Genomic DNA, 25,064 nt, shown 5'->3' with positions numbered 1-25,064 from the left:
AATATCAACCAATCAGAGTAGGGGAAGTATTCAGTTTTAAATATCATTTTATAACATTCTACTCTGCACTCGTTCGGCCCTACCGGTGTCATCCTTTAGAACCTTATAATCTATACATGTACATACAAATTAAGTTAGAGACATATTTAAGAGGCGAGTAAGTTTATGCGAGGTTGTAAGCGAAATCCCGTGTTTAATCTCAAAACAAGGGCGACAGCGTTGCACATTTCGCTTTTAGCCGAATTTCAGCATCTAACACAATATAAGGGGAATGATAATGTTGCTCGTATGTGATACGAAAAAAAAGCCTAAGCTGTTTGAGGATTTGGAGGGTATAAGGCAATTAAAAGATAATTAGAAACCATTTTGATAAGTGGAATCAGATATCACTAACTAAGCCAAAAAGTACATGACAACACACTGTAATGCTAAGCCATCCGTTATTAGTGCAAAAAGAAGCATTGGTACGTTTTCAGTTTACGGTGAAAACAATCTTTATTCACGTGGGAAAAGGAAACAGTATCAGCGTCGATTTTACTTAGTTAATCAGAAAACTTAACTATTGAAAACCACTCAGTCAAAATAATCTATTCGGAACAGTATTCCCACTTTTCTGGTTTATCCAAACCCTTCCGATCCAAATAGAAAATAGCTTTCAAGTAGTCTTCCGAGTTTGAAATTGTAGTCTTCCGAGTTTGAAATTGTAGTCTTCCGAGTTTGAAATTGTTGACTACCTTGCTTTTCTTTTGGAGTAGGGTCAACTTTCACTAATTTTAAAAATTTAATGCTCAAAAACTATCCAAGTATTGTACGCTAGTATTGTTGTATGCCAGTATTCTTGTATTTTTGTATAAAATGAACTTTTAACTGCGCAATGAAAAATGTTCCAATTAGATTGTAAAAATTTACTTTCTACTGTTTTTTAATTGTTTGAACCCCAATGAGATGGGGGTAAGAAACTTTATAGCTGGCCTAAGCTTTTGCTAAACCAAATTTTGCAGATCGTATCTTTTCCCGAGAGCTGCAAAATTCAAACCTTCGAAAAGCTCTCAAAATCTGAATCGATTGCCGACGAGACATTTCAATTTTTTGCGTTTCCGAGGAAATATGGTCCAGCCTTTAACCTTCGCATTTTGAATTTACTCATTTAACTGACTTAGACTAGCGAAAATAGATATAAAATATTCAAAACCTTACATGTAATATTTGAAATACATAAGATCTATTTCATAGGAAGGTCGAATTAACATAAAAAATCAGTCAATTTGATGTATTGGTTAAACACGGATTGAAGGAAAATACCTGTTTTGTTTTTCAAATTAAAATTTCTTTCAAGACGACTGATTTCCGGAATTTTGTCTGAGTGCAATAGAAGATGAATATGGTACAGCAAATCTTAGAAAAAGCTGTTTTCAGTTTATTGCACAAGTTTGTAACAACTTTATAGTCACTGACCAATATTTTTTGATTAAAAAAGTAGCTCCAAAAATAATGATTAATAGTTTTCCAAATACGGTTGCCATTAACGTCTTCAGCTGTCTCAATAATGCTCTCTGAAAAAAACCAATGTACAACTTATTGCCGAACAAGATCGAAGTTATCGTGTCTTTAAAAACCAAGAAGCGTACCTTTTTTCGATGTTCTCAACAAACCCTTTGTTCTGTAAGACCAAAAAAATTGTTTCCTGTTTAGGGGAAAATTTTCTGCAAGCTGTAGTCTCAATTTTTGTCAAAAAATTTTTCGAGAAAATTTTGAATCTTTCGCTAGTTTGTCGTTTCCCTTTTGTGTAGGGTTATAGCAACATCACAGTCAATCAACTTAATGAAGGTCTTAACTGCAGGCTCTGTGCGATACCTGACAAAGAAAAATTATAAATGTTAAAAATTATAAATGAAAAATTAAAACAATTTGATATAAAAAACTGTCAAATAAAAATATTACTTATGGCAAGTAAAAACAAAATTAGGAAAATTTTCTGAAACGTGAAATTAACAAGCTGTAATAGGCGAAATAAATCTGAGGTTAAAATAATGGCAGCAGCAAATAACTTTCTGAGAAATATAAATGCATCCGTATATAGGTGAAGAAAGTATTTTATTGATCAACTTGATTTCATGTTTCTCTCATCAGCTTGATATTAGATTTTTAACATTCTCGTTCACAATTTTGTCCCATAATTGATATGAAATAGAAAGAAATGTCAAAGATTCCAACCTTAAGACCGAGACAAAAATGTTATAAAGGTATCTCAAAATACAAATAAAAACCGATAAAAAACTCAAGTTTCCGAATAATTATAAACTCCTCAATGGTACCCCCACTGCTTTATCAAGGTGTCATAAATACGATAAAAGAATGCCATTCAAATCAAAAGATCTTGCTTCGTAACATACCATGGATTTCTATTAGGTCATTAAATTGATGTGTAGAATCGGAAACTCCATTGGTCGGGGGTTTTGGTAAACTCGGGCGCTGCCGCTTTTTGCTATTTGAACCCAACCCTCCTCCGCCACCTGGAACCCCTGGCTGACCAGATGTAGGGCTCAAATGCTTGGCTGAAGGCGGCTGAAGGAAATCATGCGTACCATTTTGGGTTGCTTTGGTCTCGAGTGCAAACGATAAAACTGGACCATTCGAATGACCGAGTTTTGGGTTTTTACTCGGATGATTGGGGTAGTTACCACCCCCCTGGTAGTTGTTTTGGTAGCCGTTTCCAATTTGGGTTGGCCGGCTAGAAACTGAAAGGTTGTTAGCTTGTGCATCGTTTGGAAGCGAACTGAAATCGGAGTTGACGAACGTCGGCAAACGGGGGCGAGAATGGATGCTTTGGCGGTCTGGAACCTTCTTAGAAGGCAGCTTAGCTGGGAATGGCGAAACTGGAATTTGTGCTCCAGGTTGACCCCCTGGTGCTGGTATTGTCGGAGGAACCGTCGGCAGCACTGCAAAATTTTCCAGAGTTTGAGAACTGCAACTGGATTCGGAAGTTTTTCGTTCGGGGTTTAATAGGTTGTTATTATTAATTCCAACTGTCGTGTACGATGTCGTTGATGACTTTCGGCTGCTTGAAGGTCTGAACGGTTTTGACCTGCACCGTTTGTTCAGATATTTTTGAACTTTATGCAAGCTTTCTCGGCTCGTGTCCTGTAATTTTTGCAAAACTGTTTTAATCTCCGATTGGTTCCTATATCTTATTGAGAAATTGTCGATTTCCATTGATTTGCTAAGCTTGTTTCTCTGAGTCGCAAGTTTGGGTTTTAATTCCGAAATTGAACCCCTCGCTCGTTCCCATCTAGAATCTATACACAAAGTGCTGTGAAACTTCCTTTTATGGTCATCGCCTAACAACCCTTCCCGGTCGTTTTCGAGACCCATTCTGTAAATAAGGGGCAAATCGGGCAAGAAGGGTTCGCGTTCGCTTTTTATTGTGTCGAGGTGTCCTCTCAGAGGCGATAAGTTGTCGTCTCGACTCATACTAGCTTCTCGACTGTGATTGGACCGGGAGGAGATGGACAGTTTTCCGTCTTCTCGTCTCGGTTGAATGTTTATTGAAGGTGAGACGTTATTGTTTGTGTTCCTAGGAGGCATCACGGGTGACCGGGCAGCACCTCCCATCCCAACTAAAATAAGAGTTGCTTATCGAACAATCGTCATAGTCATACGAGGCCATATGATATGCATAATTTCTTAGTAGCCAGTCATACAAGGATCGAAAAAGAAAAATCAAAAATGCTTCCAAAATTCTTGAGTTGTTTCATAATATTGATTAGTGTCAGATTTTCATGTCGCTTTTTCTGGTAAATTTTTTAGCAACGGTCTGGTAAAATTTTCAATTACATAACCATTATAAACCAAGAATTATGCAAAAAATAGTTCTCAAAATATTTTCAAATTTTTCATCAGAGGTAACAGCTTTGAGTTTTCTCAGAACAGCCAAAGCCTTGCAAATTTTACTGAGTTTCATTTTGCTTATTTTCATAAGATTGCATTGAATACAGGCTTGAATTTCGAATGTAAGCAAAATGATAATTTACTCGTCTATTTTATGTACAATATGAATATTTCTCACTTTTGCGAGGTGGTCGCATGTCACTATCTCCTCCAGGTCCCCCTCCCCCGAGCCTGTTTTGTCTCGTCGGACGACCTTCCGTTTTGGCATTGGGTAATACGTTCACAAACCTAAAGGAAAACAATAAACACTGAGTGTATCAGGTAAAAAGATAGCTGATTACTGAATAATTTATCTAAAAACCCAACCCCCTTCCTCACGTGGAATATGGAGTAAGGGAATCTATAATTGTTCCGACCCCACTTGTGGGGGGAGGGAACTATATACTCAAATGGGTTTTTTTTGTTCAGACAATTTTGGCCGATCGATATATTCATCGTAGAGAAATGTGAGTGGTATCATTAAAAAATTCGTCCAGTGTAGAATTCGAAATTAAAAAGATTTTTTGAATTTTCGAGGAGTTATCGAGGTTTAAAGTTTATTAATTCAAATTTACAAACCACCCTTCAAAATGAAACAATTTTGTGTTGCCAGAAGACTAAAGGCGAAAGAAAGGCTAGTTCTGGTCTCATAGGGAAGTTTAATTTCAAAAAAAATCTAATTCAGTTTGAGGGCTGTTTTTTTTATAAAACTTTTCATATTTTATATTGTTTTTCTAGTCGCTTAGAGAATAGTCACTTTCCATATCGATGTTCCCTTTATGACACACCTCATTTAAAGTCAAATGATTCCCAATGATAAAAAACAACGTTTCCAAGGAATCACTCACGTTTTTTTGGCTTCGACTCTGAGTTTTCGTAATTTTTAATCAAATTTTGAATTTCATTTTGAGATTTTACAGAAAATTTTCGTGTCTTAAGACATAGACTCTTTGACAAAATGTACAATAGGCTTCTTAATGAGTATTAAGTGAACCTATCTGCTGCTTTGGGTGGACAGCTAATGAATGTTAAGTCTTGAAAATTCATTTTTCGAAACTTTTTTGAACAATAACCGATCTCAAACTTATTTTATTGAACTTTAGGTCAATCTCAGTAATGACAGGATCCTCATCGTTTCTACTGCCACCAAAATTAATCTGGTTAGCGGTTTTATTTGCTAATTATTGGTTTTATTACTTCGATGTCACCAATTTTAATTATCTTTATTTAAATTTTAATTTTTTTTTCGGAATTGTGGTTCCTTTTTGAATTTTTATGAAAGTATCCTAATGTTTATAATTCTCACTGTCTTAGAAAACACTTTTAATGAATCGTAGATAAAGTGTACAGAGAAAAACTTATACTTTAAACGGCTTTGACACTTTCTTCTCGCACTTTTCTAATGAATTTTTGGTTTTTGCCTGTATTTGCATTTGTTTTCGTAGTCATCAGACTGATTGTGAGGTCCTATTGATAAATTATGAATGAAATATATCCATGTCTTTCCATCGAGGCATAAGTTAGCGCTTTATTGACCGTTGAAGGCTATTGAATTCAATGGTTGCCAACACTTTAAAAATAATTTTTCGATTTTTTTTATTATTAAATGATCTTAAACTTATTATTATGAAGTATGAGTCAGCCTCTGTAATGGCAGGAGCCTTTTTCCATCTACTGCAACAAAACATTTTCTGGTAAGCGGTTTTGTGTTCTATCTATTGGCTTTATGACTTCAATGCCACGAGTTTTCAATATATTTTTTTAATGTTTTTTTTCGTAGTTTTGGTTTCTTTTGAACTCTTATAACATTATCCTAATATTTATTGTTTTCATTGGCTTAGAGAAGACAGATAAAGGATCACAGATAAATTTTCAGAAAAAAATTTATGGTTTAAATGGCTTCGACACTTTCTTCTTGCACTTTTCTACTGAATTTTTTTCAATTTTACCTGTATTTATTGTTGTTTTCATAGTCATAGTAACCATTGTGATGTCTTATTGATTACTAATGAAGAACAAAAGATCCTACTCTTCCCAGCAAGGCATAACTGAGCGTTTTTTACTTCCGTTGAAAGCTTTTGAATTTAATGTCGTTGATACTACGGGTTTCCTCAAAAAATTTGTGGTTTAAATATATTTGTTAAAGTTTGTTAATTTTTGAAGTCACTTTGGTGCAAAAAATCCTCTTGCTGTAAGAAAAATAAGTGGAAAAAGAAGGGTTTCTTCTTAAAAGTTCATTTTTTAATGGCGTCGACACTTTTCTCGCTCAGCTTTTTTGAATTTGCAGTTTTTGCCTAATTTTGTTTTTGCCTAATTTTGCCTAATGTAGCCGTGAAATTTTGACCGGTCATATACGTTTCCAACTGAGGATTTACTGAATCATGTTACTCAAAGCAGTCAGTTTTTATCGAAAAGTCTTAAAAATTATGACTTTCGTTTTCAAAGATTTTTTTATATTTTTCAGTTTTTGTTGTTCTTTTCGTCAACTTGTAACTTATTCTCATCATTGAGATTTCCCATCCAATTCCTTGTAAATTAAAAATTAAGGTGTTTATTGACATTATGTCGTAACTGATATTTTTGTTTGCTGGACAATATACGTTTTCATAAAGTTTTGTGAGTGATCAAAATTTCTGTTTCTTTTTCTCTTCTTTTAGCACATTTGGGTAATAATAGATCAATGACATTCAAATGTAGCCCAGAGGATATTATTTATTCTCTCAGAAAAATTTCAGATGAAGTGCATAAGTAACATGTGAAATAAAATTACATAATATTCAGATAAAATCTAATGACTTAAATGTCTTAATAATTTATGTTTTCGCAAATTGTTTGTATTTTTTGCAGTTTGTCAGCTTCATTAGTCCGTTTCTATGGCTTTTTCTAACCAAAGACAGGTCCTATTTGCTTTGTAATAACTTTTTATTAAATTTATCAAAAATTATTTATTTGAAAGGTAATGACCTTAAAGAGTTTTTGTTTGATTGGACTGAAATTTTTCGGTTTAAAATATTTTGATTAATTTCTGAATTTCGCCTCATAATTTCTTGTTTTTGTCGACTTGTTACCTAATCTCACTAATGAGAATTCCTATCTGCTTTGTAGTTAGGGAAAAGTAATTTTGTGTAGTTAAGGTTTCATTCGATTGCATTTTGACGTTGTTACTAGCTGCTATTAAATTTAGATATTGAGTTTTTGCCGTGAAATTTTTGTTTTTGCTTATTTTGTTGTTTTTTTCTTGTAGTCTTTTAAATGGCAGCTCTCCTGAGCCTTGTAAAGAGGCATTGCATTATGTAATCCAACTAGTGGTTTGGTTGTATAACGATTTTTTTAAACTCCAACATCTAGTTTTGATTATCTCTTCATTTGTTTGACAATTGAGTCGAAAATGTACATGAGCTCGGGTCAGAACATCATGTGCGAACGCACATTAACGAGCATCCGTATTGACATTTGTACTCATTTATAATGGTGAACAAATGGCGATTCTGTGATAACTTTCTTTTATCTGTCAAACTTGAATGGAGTTTACCAAATTTGCCGAGTGGTATTTGGTGAGTTAACATTACGAATTATATCAGTTTCATAGGTAAGCGAAACCACTAGTGTAGAAAATCGATGCTGTATAAACTGTTTTAAAACTCGATCATAAATTGGTGTAATATTAGGACAAAAAAATTACAGAAGTTTTTTACTTCGTTAAAATATAGGGCGCTATATTTCTTTTGATGCTTCGTATGTAAATTATGATGAATAGTCCCCCTTTTATTAGAATGTAAAAAGCAATGTCAATATATAAACGCACATTAGTTTATTCATAATGGCTTAGGAAAACAAAAATTGTGTTCACGGGGGTAGAATATATTCCAGAATTTACCAAAATTAATCTTTTTCAACCAGTGTGGCTAACTTCTTTCTTTTAAATAATTTCAAACTGTTTTTGACCAGCTTGAATACAAATACAAACAACATGACTGACTATTGAAACTCGTAGTAATTTAGTCAATAACTTAATTTGTCATTAGAATGGCCGCTATAGGATCTTTTCCGTTTGTGCCCCCCCCCCCCCCCCATTACATTATGCTCCCCCAGTTAAAGAGCACCTGTCATTACATGGTAAATCATTATGCAAAAATATGACGCGTGCGTCTGGGTGTTGCAAATAATATGCACCCACTAAGCTTGGGGGTGCACAAACGGAAAAGATCCCCGTTATCATATAAATTTCCAAGCAGATTGAACACTGCGCATACACAAAAAGCTTCAACTCATTTCCAGGACCCCAACTTTGACTGTGATTTGAAGTTTTGCCAATATTTTGAAGCAGCAGGACCGTGGCTATTGATTTCTAAGATTAGCTCTCGATTCGGAGCAGCGTGACTTCAGACAACCACATGCAGATATAATTGCTTTAAAGTTGCATGAGTCTCGCACTCACGTGCAATTTTTCTCTCAGATTATTGATTGACTTGCAAGTTTTTTTGCAGAACAACAATTTTTTCTACATTATTGACCACGAAAAGAGCAGTTGAAAGTGCAGCACTGAAAAAAGCATAATCAAGTTTGCTGCTTTGGTTTCCAACTTCGGCAAAATATTTCAGATTTTGGCTAAAATCTGAAAACATAATCCAAATATCGTCGGACCAATTGCTCTCAAACTACTGGCATGGAACTGGCTTTTGTTACTGGAGCTACATAAAGTTTAAACAGGCTAGCCTAATTGAGTTCAGGGGGAGACAAGTGTGATGCCGGAAGTCGTGAAGCAAACCAATAAAATTGCCCTTTACAGCGTGAGCTTACGCTTACACGACAGAATTGAGTGAGGGTATTGTAGTGGAGGGGGTTGGATGGTTGTCCGAGGGTCCTAAAGCTCCAAAAACTTCCCATCACAACATGAATTGAAATCTTTTCAGCAACTTTGGTAAAGTGCATACTTAAAGACTAGTAGGGCTCTTAGAGAACTGCTCAGCGAATCAATGCTCTTGGGCTTTACTAGTTTATAACGCCTCTCAGAACAGATAATTGTTACTCCAGTTTTACTGAGCAGTCGATTTTTTTTAAAAAAGGAGGTTCATGTGCCTACGATTTGCCCAACGAGTTCCCAACGTTTCAATTTAAAAGTAATGAAAGAGTTATCACCGCTGTCGATACTTGAGTACACACATATCAGTTTCAGTTTTCATGACTTTTAAGGTATAAAATTAGAAAGTTCATTGTTGAGCAATAAAAAGGTACCAAAAGTTGGGATGTAAAAGACTCACAACCCTATCCAGAAAACTTTTAGGTTTCACTTTTGATTTAACCTGAGCTTTCAGACGCAAAACGTCAATCTAAAATTCAGTCAAGGATATTACATTAGAAAAGATCCATAATCTCAATGAAACTGCAATTCGAATGAGAGTGAGACGAACCTCCTGCGTTTTTTGGGCAATTTCTTTCTGGCCTCCAAGTGCTGGTAGTACTGGGTAAAGTTGCTCACAATGACGGGAATCGGCAGGGAGGTGGTCAACACACCTGCCAGAGCACACAGCATACCCACCAGCATACCTGTTCAAAATACATGCAAACATTCGATAACGGGGGTTATCATTATCCACCGTTAATTTAAGCAAGGATTCCACATACTGTAGTCCTCGGTGTAAATGAAAACAAGGTGTGGTCAAATAATATCCTCCTGAACGCATTTTAAATGACTGAAAAATTGGGTTGGGGGGGCACAAAATAAATCATTCGCTGGTTCAGCATTTGATATCTAGGGTCAAGTTGAGCTAGCATGTTTTAAGAGTGGATTTTTTAAAAAATAATAGTAATCCATTAAGATCTCGTTCATTATGTTAATTGTTATAATTGCTCACGATGAACAAAGTAGTAAACCAGAATCTGTTTTAAACAACAAAAAATATATCCACAAAACTCACCTGAGTAACTTCGTGGAACCATATCACCGTAACCCACGGTTGTCATGGTAACGACACTCCACCAAAACCCGTCAATAATACTGCCAAAATCATTCTTCACATTAGTTTGCCGCTTCAGTTCCATCTTTTCAGCAAAATAGACCATGGCGCTGAAGATCACAACACCAAAAATCAGGAACAAAATAAGGAGGAACAATTCCCTGGCTGAAGCTTTCAGGGTTAACTGGAGAATCTTTAGCCCAGGGTGGTGACGGGTTAGTTTGAAAATCCTGAGAATTCGGATAATTGATAGCACGTCTAAGATGTCTCGAATGATTCCTTGCAACCTGAAGACTCTTTGGAAGACGGAAACGTAGAAGTTAATAGTTGCAAGGAAGTCTATTATGTTGACTCCTTCGTGAATGAATTGCATTTTGTGGGGGGAAGCTATGAAGCGTGTCAGGAGTTCAAACGTAAACCAGGCGTTGCAGAAACACTCGATGATAAAAAGGTATTGCTTCGGTCTATTGTTGCTTTGTCCACCCGCAATCCAGGCGTCACTTGTCTGGTGACCACTACCGCTTCCCACGCTCCCATTTCTGAAAATTAGAAACAACAGTTGGAATTAATCATTGGAGCATTGTTCTGACTTTGTTTGTTTCAATTATATTTAACCACCAGGTTATAATTTTAATTTACTTGTTGCAAAAAATAAATCTAAGATAAATGTATCACAAAATAATAGGCTATGTTGACAGCTGCAACATTAAAAACGGTTATCTAAATTTCTAGCAAATCGTGCTAACTCTTGATAAAGCTTGAGCATTGCAAGCGGTAGCAAACTAGATTTCTATTCAACATATTTTTCAGCAAAAAAAATGAAACGTAACTTTACAAACTTCTTTACTGCAATATCATGTATAGTAATTGACCTTTTAACTTTATGAAATCAAAGAGTCAACCATTATAAGGTCAAGAGCTGAGTTGCGGAACATCACTTACGGCTTCCCGTGAGTCCCCGGTGGGTTGTGAGAGCCCCTGTATTGTGAGCTGTATCCTGGGTTGTTTTCAAACACAACAGTGGCATGTAAGGGCAATGGCTCCACGAATGCGTAGTGTGTACCCGCACAGAATGTACAGATTGAGATGATTATACACGTGACTGTTATTGTGTTGATTATCTAAACAAACAAAAACTGGTTTTTGAGAATATTTTTTGTTTCAGTATTTCTGCATAGCCCAAATTTTCACAGAACCGGACCCCACATGATAACAAGTTATCAAAAGTTGTTGCTGTATAGGTAACGTGACTCAGTTGAAGTCACTAAAAAATCTGGTACTGTATATAGGAAAATCTGGCACTGTAGAATCTAGAATCAGAGAGATCTGGCATTTAAAATTGCGCACGTCCGTATTTCGAAGTCCGTCAGGTGATGCTCAGTAGTATAATACAAAAAACAGAAATAGTGTCTCTGTTTTGGTTAAAAACAGACAAAACTGTTTCGACTAAAGTGTACAACTATATCTGCAGCTGATTTTTTTTCACTGATAACAATTAGTAATTTGCATCATTTTATAAGAGAAGCTATGTAAAACTATGTTAATTGAACGGCCCCTGCAAAAGTGGAGCAAATCAGTACCTAGTTACAACTCGTGATTACGACTCTGTATGTGAATTTCAAGAATATGAAGTTCATAACTGTAATTGCAACGAAAATCTGAACCTCGAAATGTCTGTCACAGTCGGCACCAAGAACACATATCGCCAATCGTGACGTTCAATGAATATCAAGCATGATAAACTAGATCCAAGATTGCTGAATTTTGGCATATTTGTTTGTTTTGTGTGATCAAAATACGATCGAAGTTGTTTTTTATAATGACTTATACGTTAACACGCCGCTAGCACCAAGTGTGATTTGAAGTATCAAAATTCTTTGTACACTTTTTTTACTTCACACTGCAAGTCCAGAAACATCCGAGAACTAGTAAAATTGGCTAGGAGAAAAAGATTTAGTAACCAATTTCAATACATTAGACTAATATTGTTAGCGTTTCACAAAATTAAATGAAGTTTAAAATGTTTAAACCAGTAGCACAAGATTAACACATTCAGATCACCATTAGAATTATGCACAGACAGGGGACATCTAAAAACATCGCATGAAATAACAAAAACGGTTCCTTTTTGTTTACAGGGGAAAGGTGGAGACAAACGGAAAAGATTCCATAAACAAAAAAATTGCGGGCAAAAGTTAAGAAAAAATCGATGATGCAGTTCACAGACTCTCAAGATTAGAACTAGACAACAACAGGAGCTGCTTCGATAACCTAAAACTTTTATTGGATCTATCCAACTCTTAGGATGTGAACTCAGAAAAACTTACAACAGAAAAAGAAAATTTTAGAAAAGCCTGCTGCTAAAAACAGTTAATCTGACTCTCTCTGTTTATACCTATGTTTGTAATCCTTTATAAACCATAACCTTTCTAGAAACCAGACGCTTGTAAAGTTTTCTCCAAATTGAATCGATTCTATGTTGGTAAAGTAAAAATATCTACGAAGCTTCTATTAACATCTAACCTTAATAAAACCCAGCCAGTTATTGCTATATCCACATAAGAACTATTTTTTGTACTCAGGTGTAATATAGTTTCGCCAAGCTTTGTATTCTCTATGATCATAGATAATCCAGCTTTAAATTCTATTGATATCGCAGACGCTTCCTTATAAAAATAATAGTGTAATTCTGTTTTAGTAAACCTCAAACTCAGTGTGACTTTTCGTTAAGCCATCATTTGTATAACATTGTAAGAACTGACTTCAAACTGCTGCACCAAAAGTACCCTTAGGTTCCACCGGTGAACATGAAGTAGTTTTCAAGTTTACTACAGGCCCTAACGTGTAAATTTTAAACGATCGAGTAGAATGTTTTTCTCTAAAATGGGTTGAGTTGTAGTACTGCTAACTGGACAATTGCCGCCGCAATTACCGATACTACAGAATCATAATAATCATTTACCTAGTCGGGAAATACTGACGGGAAATACAAAAGCAAGATGCGCTGCATAATACGCTAGAGCAAAAGACTACATTATACATAGGTAAAAATGCCGTGTATTATTTAAAACACTATTGCCGAGGCTTTGGCGGCTGGCTCACCGCAACTATAAATACGTGCAAACAGTGACGGATAAAAAAGATCAACCAGGCCATGTCTGAAACTGTCTTCTCCTGATGAATAATAGTGATTAAAGACTAGTATTAGTCGGTTCCACCAATGACCTAGGAATTAGTTCGGAGCCAGTCAAATGGCTCATGATGACTAAAAGTGTTGAGTCAACTGAAACACTCTCGGGCGAGATAGCTAGGAGAAAAATATTCAGGTAGGAAACTCAATCAGGGCAATTCAAGACACTGAAAATTAGCTCTAAATTTTTGGTTTCTCCCCACTCTTAGAGCGATATAGCTTCAAGCCCCACTAAACGGAAAAACAATCTCTTGCAGCAATTATAAGACTACTTCCTAGAAACCAAAATTCAATTCTAATAGAAAGAACAGTAAGATCTTTCATTATTTCTTTCTAAGTTTAGATCCCAAACCCAATGTTTTAATAGGTAAATCACCCAACACTTTTTCTCTATTCTTTGAATCTTTGTCTTAAATAACCTTTGTATCTTATCATTTTATTCATAGCTAATGACAGATAGGTATGGTAATCAGAAAAGTAGATAGTGAGCAATCGTGAAACTTATTCTAGCACTTAAATAAGGTAGCCTAAAAATTATCCTTTTTAGCTCTGGTGTGGTAATTAAGATCTAGCGAATAAGATCGCTACCACATCAGAGCGAAAAAAAAGTTGCTAGTCTTTCTCCATATTATCTGCTTCGGACAAGATCTTAATTCTTGACTGTGAACCGGAAAAATTAAAACCGGAAATTCTTGACTGTGAACCGGAAAAATTTTTCTTCTGTTTTATATTATGAAACATGATTTTTGAAAAAGTGTGCTACCTTTGGCATTACATTAAGACAGGCCATTTTGCTTTCATGAGAAAATTATCTTTCAGAATTAGCATTTGTCTTTTCTAAAGTATAATTTCCAAGCGTTATTCAAGCAGTTATTTTTGCATTACAAATTACCCTCAAAAAGGATTACCCCGTCCTTAACTGATAACGTTTTGCAAAGCATATGGTCTTAGCATGTAATTTGAAAAAATTCCGCATGGTTAGTTTTTAAATTACGCAGACGAAAAATTCATGTCAGCAAGGGACAACTTCAATTAACATGTATTCTTCAAAATGTACGTTTTAAAAAGAAAAGACGATATTTTCAGGCAAAAGGGCAGAAAATAAACGGATTTATTCACGTTTAAAACGCGCTCTGAAAAGCAAAGCGCAAAAGGGGAGACTTTTTGATCTTGTCCTCAGGCTAAACTCGGTCTCTGTTACCCGGCCGGCCATCTTGGATGGGTGAATTAACATTTTTAGGGGCGGGGGTGAAAACAAAAATAGATGCATACTTTGAACACTGGGTTTTACTTTATTTACGCACTTTATACTTTCACTATACGCTGTACTTCTCCTGTATGTATTTCATTCTGTAGGGCTGAGTTCTGATGGGCAAAACGGTGGTCTAAAATGGGAAAATTTTAGACTAAATTTATACTTCCTGGGGCAGCAGAAATCGATCAAAGTTTTCAGGAAATGAATGATCAAAAGGTGAGCCTTAGGTTGTTGTTTGTTTGCATTTATTTACATTTCATTGTGATAAACAAAGCAGTGATAAACAAACAAACAAACGAATGAACGAACCAGGATGTAGATAAACGAGTTGACATAAATTAATCGAAAAAATCGTGAACGATTTCCATTTCATTTGAAAAGCACTCCATAAATTACCCTTTATTGCGTTGTCATGTATCTCGAAATCCTCACATTAAGAGAACAAAGCAGTCGTTATTTATTAGCTGGGTAGCAAATTGACAGGACAGTAAATAAAAAAGAAACAATTGGTGTGGGTCGATAAGCACACCCGTTTGTAACAAAACTGCTAGATTTGTTGAAAAAAATAATGGGAAAAACTTTTAGTTTGGCAAAAATATTTCCATTTGTAAATATAAACGACATATTTCTCGATACGGTTGCCCAGCAACGTATGGAACAAATGAGAAAGAACATAAGTAAAAATATTCAACTTGCAAATTTAAAAAACCTGGTTAGAAAAAAACTTGAGCTGCGATTCAAGATTTGACGTCGAGTTATTATTGGAAATAATTCTCTGCCTTAACTAACAAAACAGATCCAAATCGTAAAATGTTAGTCTAAACGTATAATTTAGTCTAAACGCTTCAAGAGGAACATTTTCCTTCCAGAATGAAGATCATCGATTGTAATCTCATTTTTTGCTTTATATATTTGAAAAATAGTGAAACTTTTAAATTTTGTTTTCCTGTGTTAACAAATTGTTTCCTGTGTTATAATGGGTTTACTGTGACGATCTATGGCTTCTTAAAAAAACATTAAAAGCTTCGGATTAAGCTTTTTATTTTGCAATTTACGTCCAGTTAATAAATTTCAGTTAACCTTTGCAGCACTTAGATGTCAATTTGCGTCAATTAGAAGCAACTCCAAGATTTTCAGCACTTGGGAAAACTAAATATAAAAAGTCTTTTTTCTAACACTTCCCTTTTGGAGATACTTTTGAACGGCACTGCCAATACTGAAAAGGGGTTCTTAGAGAGAAAATCCAAAGAGAAGATTAAAAAGGAATAATGTGGTCAAAAGACGCAAAATGAAGTTATCCACGTTGCAATTGCTAACAAAATTTAAGTATTCACGAATGCTGCATTGTTCGGTTATTTTCCGCTTCGATATACTCAAAACTAGCCATACAGGCCCCTGCACCATAGCAAAACTGATTTTTAGGCTTAATTGCAGCCTATAAAAATAAGAGTTAGTTTTTGAATTTTTGAAATACTGTCCCATATACTGCGTTTGATTTGCTGTTCTTTCAATCTAATTGTGGTCTATGATGAACATGGATCAATTTGTTATCTTTTTAAGTAGGTCGTATCAAAAAAACCGCAGACAACTAAACCAGAAGTTAAACAAGAAAGGGGTCGCATAAAGCATTTTGTAAAAATCTATGCCTGTTCGGTTAGATAGAACTCTGAAACTTTTGGGACTCACTAAAAACTAATAATAAGGGACTGAAATCATCTATTTTCTGGTTAAAACAACAAGGTAGCAAATGATCCGTTCAAAAAATCAGTCACACAGAAAAAAATTTAGCCGTTTATTAGTAAGACAACGAATTACTACTCAATTGCTTCACCGAATCAATGACTATTAACTACAGGATGTTATCGTATGACATAAATAAAACGAACAGGGTTTCAATTAATTACAACAGATAACTGTCACAAAAAGCAGCTTTTCAAAAAATTGGACAACTAAATCCCATCAAATCAAGGCTGCAACTTGTCGAAAATCAACCTCAAAAGACGTTTAACATGTCAAAGCTTTCAAAAAAAAGAATGATTGCTTATAAAATTATAGCTGCACTATTTATTTGTCCCCAGGTACACAAAATTTCCAGCAACTAAATACTTGTTCGTTTTTTTATTCAATGTTGACTTTGAGCTGTCAATGAACAAACCTTGCGATAAAAATAGAAAACTTTGAGTTGGGGCAACATCTTTTTTTAAATTTTTCACCTAGTTTAGTTCAATTTGCGACACTAAGTTACTACTTCTCTGTTTGATTTTTCTAGCGATCTCGTCAAGAAGATTTGTTTTAAGAATGAAGGTAATCAGCTGTACTCTTATCAAGGTTTTCGGCATTTAAAAATGCTAATTGTAAATATTCGTTTTTCTAAAATTTTGAAAGGCAATGTTCATGTTGAAAAGGGGTTCTTAGACGGAAGATCCAAGGAGAGTAGATCGAAAAGTAATAATGTGGTGAATAGATGCAAAATTAAATTATCCACATTGTATTTGCTAATCAGATTTGAGAACACACAATTGCTGCATTGTTCGGTTGTGATAATTGTCCCCTTTCATATGCTCGAAATAAGTGACACAGGCCAATTGCAGCATAGGAAAACTCATTTGCAAGCTGAATTTCAGTCAAGGAAAATAAAATTTAATTTTTTAATTTACTTGTCTAATGTTCTGCATTTGGTTTTCTGTTCTTTCTATTTAGATCCAGTTTCTATTGCAGAGATCATTTTATATCTTTGTCATCAGGTCGGAGCATTAAAAACTGCATAACACTAAACCAGAAACTTAACAAGAAAGGAATCGCATAAAATAGCTTCCGAAAGTGTATACCTGTTCAGTTGACTAAGACTCCAAAACCTTTTCGATTCACTAAAAACCGATAACATCCCAATTAATTCATTGTCAGACGAGAAGCCTGGAAAAAGAGGTTGAAATCATCTAAGGATGTAAACATTTTGCTTAAAATTGTTAATGTTGCATTTAGTCTAAAAACTAAGCCCAGTGCCGTCTTGGAACAAAAGAACTCTTTTTATATTTTTCGCCAAGCATAGTTGATATTCCGAACTTATGCGACAACTTCTGTTTGCTTTTTCTAGCGGTTTTCATTATTACAACTTCGCGTTAGTCTATCTATAATATACTCATCATCATACCCAATGTCATAATAACCCAATAATTACAAACATAAACCGACTAATGTCGGAAGAATTGCTCTTGAACGACAGGCGATGCAATTTAATTCAGTGAATAAGGTCGACATAAATTTTTCTTTATGGGTGCAAAAATTCGAAGCACGGACCTCCCTCTCCCTCACCAGAAGCACTGCCCTCTCGGCTATTAGGCCCTTCTTTTTGCTATGCTGCAATCGACTTTATTTTAGCAACAAGCTTTAATTCGTAGTGAGAGCAATAGAGATCACTTAAAATGAAGACCGAAAGCGTGAAAAAGTCCCTTGAGAAGTCAAAGAATGTTCCAAATGTAAAGCGCAAAATGGTCCAGCAAAAAATTTGCATAAAAAGGCCAACATGTACACAATAATTACTATGAACTTCGTTCAAGAGCAATTAAAGAAGGTTTATGGGGTGTATTTTTGCACATTTGATGTTTCGATATTGGTTATTTTGTCCTTTTTCACTGTTTAGAGAGTTACAAAACCATTGACGTGCATTATAGAACAGCAAAAATGTAAAAACAAAACAATATAGGTGGCCTAATGTTTAAGAATAGTCAATTTCAATTTCCATTAACAACACGTAATGTACTGAAGAAACGAGGCAATTTTTCTCCCGTTTTTTAATGTTTCAGATGAAATTGAAGTACGCTTCAAGCACCTATCATTTGCAGGCTTTTTGTTTAATGAAGCAAAATTTACCATCTCTTCACAAGCTCCATTTTTTAACTTCTAACGTAATATATTTTGTTCAACCTTCGTTCACATTTATTGGAACCCTCTCGTATAAAGTCCAGGGAATGTCTACAAGTCTAGATATTGGGAGCAAATCCCTCTATACATTTAAAGTGCCCACATAACTGCACTTTAATGATATTTCACATTCATTCACACAAGCCATCGAGATGTATTCAGACATACTTCACATGCCACGTGATATTTGAACAAGCTTTTGTTCAAGTGTTCCAAATTTCTTGCAAAAACCTCTTTCTTTTGTTCAGACGCAGCTGATGGATAGCAATTTGACAAGGAAGAAAAATAGAGAATCATGAATTTTTAATTGATCTTCTTTTCACGTAGTGAATTCAGTTTTCGCTTTCTTATCAATATTTAGATATCCAAAATGTCACAGAGAGTTCAAAATGCTTTCAAATTTGTGTGACGTAAGAGAAAGGCAGAAAAAATTAGAAAATTTAACGTGCAAATTCGAGAAGAATCGTTAATTTGTGAAATTGTAAATTGCGAAAATAACTTTTGGGATTTTTTGGCGAAGGAAAAAAATAAAAAAGACATAAATTCTAGCAAAGATCAACAATAGAAAATGAGACCCATTTGTTCCAAAAAAAAAGAAATAACCACAATTATCGTGGATTTGAAGCAGTGATCCGGTCAAATTATCAGAGTAGCTGATTTTATAAGTTCTCAGAACTCTAAGGGTGAATAATTGAAAGGGTGTATACATGAGGGCTACCACAGCCATATTAGCCGCTAGGACTGTAGCTTAGCTGGAATTATTGTTTCCACCCGAGTTTAGAGAGAGGGATGATACCCTATGCTCAATTGTTTTTTAGTCAACTTTGAGCGATCGGCATATTTGACGGAGAAAGACATGAGCGTTCACATTTTGTATATATTTTTCTCAAATTTGTCTGAATTTTTGCTGAAATGAAGTTCAAGTTCCTTAGCACAATAACTATGAGTAAAATTTTGTTGGTTCAGATCAACGATGTGATTTAGCACAAAGATGTTGACTGAGATAATGAATCCTTGCTAGACCATTGCGTATGTATGAGTATTTCTGCCAAATTCTCATTGATTTTCGGAAAATTTAGTCTTTTTTCATAAATAATGCGACATAAGGTATGTCCCAAGTTTATCAGCAACTTAAACTACGCTTTTTCTCCATTTTTCTTGAAAGCACTGTCATAAAAAACGTCATCATATTGCTATATTTTGCAGCAAAACGTTGAAAATGATCGAAGAGCTAAATATGACCAATTGAAGATGCTAAATATGACCAATTTGGAGTGATTTGAGCCTTTTCTGGCTGATTGCAATTCATTTTTTTCCTGTTTTTGATTTTTCTGGCCATTTATTTTAGGTAATGCAAGTTTGCAGTTACGCAAGTGTTCTAACAACTAAGTCAAATTTAACTCAAATTATATACAAAAACAGAAAATAAACTTCAAAAAATATTATTTTTTAAAATGACCAGTTGCTCCATTTTTATCCGTCAGAATATTTTTAATTTTTGATTTCAGCGACCTATTTATTTTCCAAATAAACAACTCATTTAGAAAATTTCTGGCAATTAGAATAATGACAGCACCTTATTATTGACTGTATTAAAAGTCTCTTTTAAAGGTGTTTCCCTTCGATATTTAGTGCTTTTGAATTCTTTCAGGCCATTTTAAAGCACGGTCTCTGATTTTTCTATCTCAAAACTACGCCGATTAATTATAAAATATGAGTAGCTGGATAGAAATTTAGAGATTTTTTTTCAACCAGCCGTAAGAGTTTTGTATTTTTTGTTTTGCGTCATATTTGATCATTATTGAGCTAAGTTTTCTTTAATTTCGACGTAGATTTGAGTATAGAAAAAACAAGGCGGCTCGTTAATGTGCGTCCGCACATGATGTTCCGACCCGCGCTCATCTATATTTTTGACTGAAATGTCTTTTGACCAACATTTTTGACAAAGAGATAATCAAACGACAAGATCTTTACAACGAGATCTGCCATTAAAAACACTACGAGAAAAAAAAAACAACAAAAAAGCAAAAACAAAACTCAAAATCTAAAAAGCACTTAGTAACAACGTCAAATTACAATCAGACAAAACCCTAACGACACAGATTTTTTTTCCTAACTCAAACACCAGATGGGATTTATCATAATGAGACCCGGCAACAAGTAAAAAAAAGAAGAAATATTCATGCGAAATTAAAAAATCAATAAACAATTGTTAAACCAAATAATTTCAAAAGTATTGAAAATCATTAAAAATCATTAGCTTTTAGCAAAATAATTCTTGATAATTTTTGTTAAAAAGTCAGAATGAAACCAATCGGGCCTGTCTTTGGTTAGACTAAGCCATAGGAACGGACTAAAGATGTAGAAAAGCTCAAAAAAATACGAACAACAAATTACAAACATTGCGAAAACACAAATTAGTGAAGCCATTAAAATCATTAGCTATTATCTGAATATTACGTCTTTTCTATATGTAAAAATTCAACTAAAAAGATGCTGAATGAAGAAATAAGTTCAATCGGGCCACATTTGAAAATCATTGGGATCTGTTATTACGCGATTGTGCAAAAGGAAGAGAAAAAGAAACACAAATACACAACTCACATAACTTTATGAAAACGCATATTGTCAAACAAACAAAACATAAGTAACGTCATGATATCAGTAACCGTGCTAATTTTTAAAATGCAGGGAATTGTGCTGGACATCTCAATGATGAGAATGAGTTACAAGTTGACGAAAAGAACAACAGACTGAAAAAAATGAAAAACCCTGAAACATCTTAAAAATGTTTAGTATCCTAAACATTAAGACTATTCGCTATAAACAGATTGCTTCGGGTAAAATCATTAATTCAATCGCCAATTACAAGCTTATGAGACCGGTCAGCATTTTATGGCTACCTAAAGAATGATAAAAAACAGGCAAAAACAGCAATGTAAAAAAAAATGAGCGAGAGATATGTCGAAGACATTAAAAAACGGACTTTTCAGTAAAAACTTTTCTACTTTCATTTAATTTCTTAACGACTGTGGGATTGTTTTTCTTAACAATTTGACTCCAATAAATCAACAAACATGAACAAAAACATTAAAACCACGAAATTTTAGAGAAAACCCGTAGTCACAACGCCATTAAATTCAATAGCTCTCAAAGGAAGCTAATATATACGCAAGGTTACTCCTAAATGAGACGACAAAGACGTTTGTCATTCGCAAGCCATCAGTAAGACTTCACCATAAGTCATTGACTATGAAAACAACAACAACAAAAACAGGCAAAAATCCAAAAATTAAGTAGAAAAGTGTGAGAAGAAAGTGTCGAAGCCATTTAAACCATAAGCTATTCTGTGAAAACTTTATGTATGATCCATTGAAAGTCCTCTCTATGGCAGTACAACTATCAATATTAGGATAATGGGTTAGGATTCCAAAAGGAACCAAAATTACAAAAAAATATACCTAAAAATTTTTCAAAAAATTATGAAAACTCGTGCATCGAAGTCATAACACCAATAGCTGGAATATAAAACGGCTAACTAAATTAATTTGGGCTCAAGCAGAACGGAAGGGGATCCGGTGATTACTGAGACTGACATACAATTCACGAAAATACGCTTAAGACCGGTTGATGTTAAATAAATTTCTCGAAAAATCATTTTTAATGTCTCAACAGCCATTAAATTCAATAGCTTTCAACGGAACTCAATAAATACGCTCAGTTATGACTTGATTGGAAAACAACAATACTTGTCAAACATAGGTTATCAATAAGATATCACAATAAGTCTTATGACTATGGAAACAACAACAAATACAGGCAAAAAACCAAAATGATCAGCAGAAAAGTGCGAGAAGAAAGTGTCGAAGCTATTTAAAATTTAAACCATAAGTCTTTCTCTGAAAACTTTATCCATGCTCCATTGAAAATGTCCACTAAGTCAACGGGAGATATCAGTATCAGGATAATGTGATAAGATTTCAAGAGGATCCACTATTACGAAAACATCCAAAAAAATTTTTGAAAAATTTTGAAATCTTGTTGCATTGATGTCATATAACAAATAGTTAGAAGATAAAACCTTTAGCCAGATTAATTTCGGTTAGAGTGGAAAGGAGGAGGGCACTGTCATTACTGAGACTGACTTTCAATTCACGAAAACAAATTTATGATATGTTAAAGTTAAAAAAAAACTCGCGAAAAATCAGTTTTAAGGTCTTAACAGCCATTAGCTGTCCAGTCAAAGCTCTAGATAGGTTCTCTTAGTGCTCATTTCGGACATAGGTTCTCTTAGTGCTCATTTCGGAAACTATTGCACTGTTTTTCAACGAGTTTAAGCCATAAGACTCCACAAGTTTAGTAAAACCTCAAATAGAAAATCAAAATTTCATTTAAAATTACACAAACTCGGGGTCGAAGCCAAAAAAAACACGATTGATTCTTTGAAAGCGAGTTTTTTGTTCATTGGGCTTAATAAGACTGTAATTCAGGTTGTCATTAATGGAACCTTGATATGAAAAGTGACTAGTCTCTAGGTGATTTGAGAAAACAAAGAAAAATATTAAATTTCTAGGAAAAGAGCTCTCAAATAGAATTTGAATTTTTTTGATAGTACACTTTCCTATGAGACCAGAACTAGTCTTTTTATCGCCTTCCGTTCGTCTATTAGGAACTGAAAATTGATTGAATTTGTGGCGTGAAATGGAATTTTGAATTAATATTTTTATTAAAAGGTCTTAATTTGAAGAAAAATTGTACTAAAAGTGAACAAATTCATGCCAAATATCCCGTTGTTCACACAGAACTTCAACCCCCGATAACTCCTCGAAAAAAAACGAAAATCAAAAAACTCTTTTTAGTTTCCAATTCTACGCTGGACGAGCTTTTTAATGATACCACTCACAATTCTCTACGATGAATATATCGATCGGCCAAAATTGACTGAACAAAAAAAAACCCATTTGATTATATAGTTCCTCCCCCCACAAGTGGGGTCGGAACAATTAAAATATCTTTACACAAAAGATAATGACTAAGTTTATTCAACCTTCACAGCAATGATGAAGCTATAATTTCTAGTTCATTCTAATTGATTACATCTTCATCTTGTTTGTTCGCTTTTAAAGCCTTCATCTGATATTAATTGATTGATTCTTAACTCTATGACATTTTCAATGTTTCAACTGCAGTCATTTATGGAAACAATTAAGATGTTCCAGTACAGATTATATACATTGACTAAAGGTTAATATCGTGATGGAAAAATTTGGTTAAAATCAATATAATCATAACTTTTTCACTCGAATCAACTCTACCGCTCATTTAACAGAACAAAAAGCAATCAAAAGTAACATTTCTAGTATATCCCTGGGAGCAAAAACAAAACATCGTATTAAGGTGTTAAATTAGGTGGAATAGTGGTTAAAAATGGGGAAAAATCCGTTTCTGATTCAACTGATTTTGACGAGAGCAGAGCATTTTAATTCTTTCTTCTATCAACGTGTTCAATAACTAAGACTGCATTTCATATGGCGTTAACTTTGATTCGAACGTAGGCGCTATAATTTCAAATTAATTGGGAAAAATCACTGAACTCAAAATTAGACTTTCTTTACATATTACTTCCAATTCGGTAACTCAATTAATGTACGCTTCTATTACGTTCTACTTTTGTCATTTCAATGGAATAAAATAACAAGGAAAACGATTTTTATTTTAAATCACCTTTGATTTGAAACTGTTGACACACTTAAAAATCATCTAAATAATTTTCAAACGCATAACATACACATTAACACACTTATTTTGTGGTTTTCTTGCATTAAAAATTCATACATTGAATACGGTCCCTAAAACATTTGAATGACAGATATAAAAGGCTATTGAAACGCTCTAGAAAGACTGTTGAGAGATCTTCAAAAAGAGAGTCTTAAAATCTCATCTAACAAAAATAGAAAGCTAAAATGTTTACGAATGTTTCAATTAGAATGTATCATGTACAAAAAAGCCGCATAATATATTATGCTGACAGAAAAACAATTCTTTACAGTAATCCATATGATATGACAAGATATGTAACAAAAAGTCACAAAAAGGATGACTTATTTGCATTAGTAAATGAAGATATATGATAAATGACGCAGTACTACACAAAAAGCCGCCACAAGAAAACGACATGAGAAAATTATGTCTAATAGCTGACACGGGATCAAATAAGGTTCATATAACGATTTCATACACATTTCCTAAAATTCTCAATAAACTGATAGAATTTACACTCTTTCAGATCAACTCTTAAAAGCATCTCAGAGTCAAATTCGGGAAAAATTTTAAAAATATTAATGATTTTAAAACAATTGATAAATTGATATACATTGAAAAAACAAGAGAGCTGGAAAACTTTCTTCTAAATTTAGTTAAATGATAGTTTATCATATTATCACTAAATTGCTCTTGAATATTGACTGCTAACAAAATTAATCAGTCACATTAGAAAAAAGATTAAAGCTATCTTCTCCAAAATGCGAAATGTCATGAGTTATTTTCTAAATAAAGATTCTTTTTCTTCACACAAAAAGTGGGAAGTCAAAAAAACATAAGAGTTCTCGTGAAACGATGATGGTTGACCGAAATAGTGCGAAGAAAAACAAAGATAAAGAGACTCATTATGCGCACCTGAATTATTTAGAGCACACCAATCAAAATTCCTTAAGCATATCAGGCAGCTAATAACTTTTCGATTCTAGTTGTCTAAATCCTTTGCAAATTTGGAAACGATTAATAAGCTACAAGGAAACCAAATAAACCAATTTAC

The 25,064-nt window shown here is 34.1% G+C and overlaps 1 protein-coding gene across 10 annotated transcripts in view; it reads right to left on the bottom strand.

Annotated features, from left to right (window-relative positions):
• LOC142350235 (uncharacterized) overlaps positions 1-25,064 on the bottom strand; it is a 131,003-nt gene that overhangs the window by 3,011 nt on the left and 102,928 nt on the right. For all 10 annotated transcript variants that reach the window (XM_075402002.1, XM_075401998.1, XM_075402006.1 and 7 more), the window contains exons 6-10: positions 10,827-11,005; positions 9,846-10,423; positions 9,339-9,474; positions 4,067-4,176; positions 2,394-3,617 (exon numbers count right to left, since the gene is read on the bottom strand). In XM_075402002.1, coding sequence (XP_075258117.1) covers positions 2,394-3,617; positions 4,067-4,176; positions 9,339-9,474; positions 9,846-10,423; positions 10,827-11,005 — 2,227 coding nt within the window. The remainder of the gene's footprint in view (positions 1-2,393; positions 3,618-4,066; positions 4,177-9,338; positions 9,475-9,845; positions 10,424-10,826; positions 11,006-25,064) is intronic.

The sequence above is a fragment of the Convolutriloba macropyga genome, chromosome 12 (genome assembly GCF_964194025.1).
Source record: "Convolutriloba macropyga chromosome 12, txConMacr16.3, whole genome shotgun sequence".
In the NCBI taxonomy this organism is placed as follows: domain Eukaryota; kingdom Metazoa; phylum Xenacoelomorpha; order Acoela; family Convolutidae; genus Convolutriloba; species Convolutriloba macropyga.
This window is presented reverse-complemented; position numbering and strand designations above follow the sequence as displayed.